This window comes from Nymphaea colorata, chromosome 10 (genome assembly GCF_008831285.2).
Source record: "Nymphaea colorata isolate Beijing-Zhang1983 chromosome 10, ASM883128v2, whole genome shotgun sequence".
Lineage (NCBI taxonomy): Eukaryota > Viridiplantae > Streptophyta > Magnoliopsida > Nymphaeales > Nymphaeaceae > Nymphaea > Nymphaea colorata.
In genome coordinates, this window is record NC_045147.1 from 996,534 (window position 1) to 1,001,198 (window position 4,665).

The 4,665-nt window shown below is 42.4% G+C and overlaps 1 protein-coding gene across 1 annotated transcript; it reads right to left on the reverse strand.

Moving 5' to 3' along the window:
* Nucleotides 1-805: 805 nt before the first annotated feature.
* Nucleotides 806-4,131, reverse strand: LOC116263244 (replication protein A 70 kDa DNA-binding subunit A). The gene is made up of 2 exons (XM_031642906.1): nucleotides 3,704-4,131; nucleotides 806-2,903 (listed from the first exon to the last, which is right to left on the reverse strand). The coding sequence occupies exons 1-2, from the start codon at nucleotides 3,970-3,972 to the stop codon at nucleotides 1,274-1,276; spliced, it is 1,899 nt and encodes a 632-aa protein (XP_031498766.1). The 5' UTR covers nucleotides 3,973-4,131; the 3' UTR covers nucleotides 806-1,273.
* Between the last annotated feature and the right edge of the window lie 534 nt (nucleotides 4,132-4,665).

The following is a 4,665-nucleotide window of genomic DNA, read 5'->3' on the forward strand; positions in this document are numbered from 1 at the left end:
AAGGTTGGAAAAATAGAGAGAGATGCTACTATCCAACAAGAAAACAAAAGGAAAAAAAACAACTAGAACTTACTTGAAGCCTGTTTTTTGGTTGACGCCGGTGCAGTCGTCGGAGACACTACTTTTGCCGGAATAGTTAACGAAAATCGTAGATGAGGGTTAACCCTCGTCCCTCCCCGTTAAACCCTTTGTTCTTCCTTATCGAGGGACGAGGGTTTCTTTTCTATAACATGCTGCCTATTACCAAAAGCCCCAACATTTGTTCGTTTTTCACATCGATGCACATAAAACTCGACGGGTTTAATCCCACCCGCAACTCGTTCCAAGTGAACGAGTCGCAACATTAACCCATCTGAGTTTCTGTGAAAAACAAATTCAACATAACTCGTTCCGAGTCTTCTTTCACTCGTGACTGGACCGAATCAACCGAGTCACGGCCAAACCCTACCGCGTTTTACGCTTAAAACGATTCCCCCTACTAAGTTAACCTGGTAGGGAGGGGAGCCGAGCCGAGCCGAGTCAACGAGCTGACTCCGCAGGCTTTTAAACGTTGATACAAACTTTTTGCTGACTCCGCAAGTTTTTAAACGTTGATACAAACTTTTTGAGACCAAATAAGCACACCTGCTTCTGTTTGACATTCAACATTAAGAATGACATGTTTGAAATTGAAGTAGATTTATAAGACACTTTTTAAGTGTATTATGAATCTACCCCTCTAATTTTGAAGCAAATTCTTTAAACACTCACACGTTGTCCTTAATGCAAAGCAGTCGGGAAAGAAGCACCAACGAACAACAGTCAATTGAAAAATCAAGCGACAGAGGTCTTCCTATTTTATTGTGTGAAAAGAAGAAATAATGGAAAAAAAAAAAAGCCCGAAATAATGGTTGCGCCTTCGTGAAATTTCAGCAGTTTCTGACTAATATTGAATCAGTACAGTACACCCCTGGCGCCGCAGAGGAATTACTCTGAATTTGCTCGGCCAAACCCTCTCAAGGGCCATCTGAAGAATAAATCCATCTTTGGGAGTGCGATTCGACAAAGCTAACTCCCAAATGTTAATGTGACTGATGCCACTTTAAGCGGCTCTCTATAAAACCCGCAGAATAGCTCCAAAATGTCTAATTAAACAACACAGGACACTCAGCCTCCCACCTTTTCCCTTACGATGGGCTACTGGTTCTTCATCCTCACAACGGACTGGTTGCGCAGCTGTGCACCAAACATCGGGACTTCGTGTCAGTCTATTAATCGCCAAAGCGCCCATAGATTATTCATTTTTCTGAAGTAAAGACAGGAGATGCTTAGTCTCAGCAGAAAAGTTTAATTTTTCTGATTTAACAACAGTGGCTTTTGTCTGCTGCTCATCACCATAAATCTCTTCTTTAATTTTGAGCTTGAATAGATATTGTCTAAATAGAGCATTCTTTATAATCTCTCCAAACCTAGTGTCATCCTCTTTCTCATATTTCAACAAGTACAGTTCCTTTGCAGAACATCCTAGTATCTGCTCCCCTGACTCCTGGAAGGCCGTAACCCATGTCACGCCAGTGTGATCTTGAACTTGGGCCTGAAGAATGTACCTGTAATCGCATTCTAAGAAATCTTGATTGCACCTTTCACAATGCCACCCACCAACGGTAGTCTTTGTAACCTTTCTGTTGCATTGCCTATCTCCCGCCATTAAAGGACAAGCAGTGTAGCAGAACGTATCCACCTTTATGTAAGAGAGGGCTGCTTTAATCGTCACCCAATCTGGCTTACCCATTCTTCCAAGTCCTTCATCTTTAATTTGTGATACATTTTTCCGAATTTCATTTTGATAAAGAGGCATAACATCTCTAGAGATAGACTGCGATGCACCATTTTTGCCTTCCCTTTCAAACCAATCTTTTAGCTTCTGCGACTCTGGGATATCAGGATCTATGAATAGTTGAGTGGTGGAAATTGTCCCGATTGTTTTCCCACTGAAGTCGTTCACTCTACCAGCTTTGACAGCCAAAACAGGATGGAGACCAGAGTCATATAAATCCTGCATTTCTCGACCTTCCTTGTTGCAAAAGTTTCCCCAGAGAGTTAACTCAACGCTTCGACCTGACATATCCTTGAGAGTGAGAATTCTTCTTAGAGTCTCCATGCCATTCTTTCTCAATATAGTAACACACTGACCAACAGACACCAAAACTCCAATGACATCAACCACTGAAGCGTTCTCCATGTTCTCAATTTCGTTGATGGGCCTAAATGAAAAGTTTTGCTGGGGTATAGACACATCCTCATCTGGACAACGATCCACCTTGGAGGTTGAATCCAAGAAAATCTCCCAGTCATTGTTAAGATGGTTAAAATTTCTCTGTGCCGGTTTGATGCTTCCCTTTGATAACGCATACACTCTGCCGACCTCTATAAGTTCGTAAAACCGATCTACAATTGAATTGAAACAAGTTGCCCGTATTTCACCACCATCAGCATCAAGAAGATCAAAGGAGAATACCTTCCCGTCTCCCCTGGCATTGTTGTAGCGGCGGATATCGCCTTTGGCAGTTACTCTAGCCTTGATTGCCCACCTGCCCTGGTAAGGATTCAAGGCAGCCACAGGAATTATCCTTGCAGGCGCTTCATTCTTCATAATTGGACCTCGATTAGTGTAAGCTGGTGGAGGTCTATAAGAAGGTTGAACACCGGGTTTTGAGCAAAGATTACTCGTTGGACTTTTTAGTTTAACTGCATCGGCTGAATTTTCCAAAGAAGGCATACAAGCCACATCAGATGTCTGCTTATTATTGATTCCTGTCCCAGCTTCAGCACTTGTGCTGGCTTTAGAGTCTGCGAATGGTTTAGGATGACCAATGACCTCACAACTGACAGAAATGATCTCCATGTTCAAAACCATGATAAACCTGTGAGAAAAATCCAAAAGAAAGTCATGTTGCTGTTCGCCTCTCTCAAAGAATCCAACGGCTGAAAGAGATTACCAATAACAGAAACAAAAATATGAAAATTGTTAATAAGACCACACAGCACAATTGACGCAACTGATCTCCATGTTCAAAAGCATACTAAACCTCCAGAGAATCCAACAGATCAAAGAGATTACCAATAACAGAAATAAGGTATGCAAAGAAACTCGTTAAGACAAACAGCAAATTTGACGAGAGGAACATTATTCTCTAACGATTATTCTGAATTAGGAATTTGTGTTGGAGTGACGGATCAACTGAGCGTCGGATCGATTGAACATCTGAAGTGTGAGATTCAAAACTCAGGAGTAGCCAAATTCCAGATTCTAAATTTCCACTAAAATAAGAGATAATTGAAAATGATGGACTTCCTAATCGCAAAAAGGGTTTTGCTCATGACGTTGCTCGCAAACTCCCTCGCACTAAAGGGTCTGTAACTTAGTGTCTTCACACATCAACCTATACCTAATTTTGCAATTAAATTTAACAGAATCGACCTGAGATTGCGAGAAATAAGTGAATTAAGAACCGCTAGCAGAATCAATCGAAAACATCCAGTGAACACAATAAGAAATCAGGAAGACCTAAAAATTAGATGCAGTTAATGAAACCGCGGGATTTCCACAGCAAGATTTCATCAATCCCCCATGCCCTTGGGTGTCACAGAGAGAGAGAGAGAGAGAGAGAGACAGAGAGAGAGACAGACAGACAGAGAGACAGAGAGAGAGAGAGAGAGAGACCTGCGACCCTGGACGGAGCTGCAGGTGTAGTCGATGAGTTGAAGGACGGAGCCTCTACGGAGATGGCCGCCCTTGGCGAGGTCGTTGAGCTGGGAGGCGAGGACAGCGTGGTGGGAGCGGACGCCGTCAGAGATTGTAACCCTGTACCGCTCCTGATTACCGCCGAAAGCCATCATCCTGACAATGTCCAGTGCCTGCACCAGCGGTTTCAGGTCGACGTCACCGGCCATCACGGCCCCTATAGCGTTAGGGGTCAGCCTCTCCGCCATCACCTCCTCCTCCCTCTTCTGGTTTTGATTTTCCTGAGAAGCCACAAGGCAGATTCAGGAGACAGGGAGGCGTTCCATCACGGTTCCTCTCCGGGGTTTGTTGGGCTGTCGTGTGTTCATACTGACCAATGATACCACCGCCTGAATTTGTAGTCCGGATCGTGCAACAACTGTTTCTGAAACGTTCCACCATTATTTCTGTTCGTATATAGATCGTCAAAATATCGGATCGATAAATTCCCAAGCTTCCCAAAACAGGTCTGCTGGATCTCCAACCCTTTTATTAATCGAGTACATAATATGTACAAATGAAACAATGGAATGAAGAGTGTGCTAAACACTGCAATTAGATCTATCTCTCCTACTTTGAAAGAGGGGTGAAGACAGGGTGTAGATCAAGTGTGGACAATTGCCTATAGAGATTTCCATATTGATATTTTAAGGAATTTTTTTTGTTTATATAATAGTTTCCCTTAAAAATTTAAAATTTTATACATAGTGCCCCTTAGCCAAAATTCTCTCACCCTGCACCCATGCCTGCAGCCTCCGCCTAGGCCAGGCCATCGAGGTCCAAGGTGGGTCTCAGCCGGGCCTAACTTGATTTTAATGAAAAAACATTTAAAATATATAAATTTAATATATAAATATATAATTATATTGAAAATATATAAAAAAAGTAATAAAAAATAATAT

Bases quoted from the DNA above. Each gene is read 5' to 3' on its own strand.
- LOC116263244 (XM_031642906.1), bottom strand. From the start codon at position 3,972: ATGGCGGAGAGGCTGACCCCTAACGCTATAGGGGCCGTGATGGCCGGT. The intron at 2,904-3,703 runs GTCTCTCTCTCT...TTTTTCTCACAG, and splicing joins AGCTCCGTCCAGGGTCGCAG to GTTTATCATGGTTTTGAACA.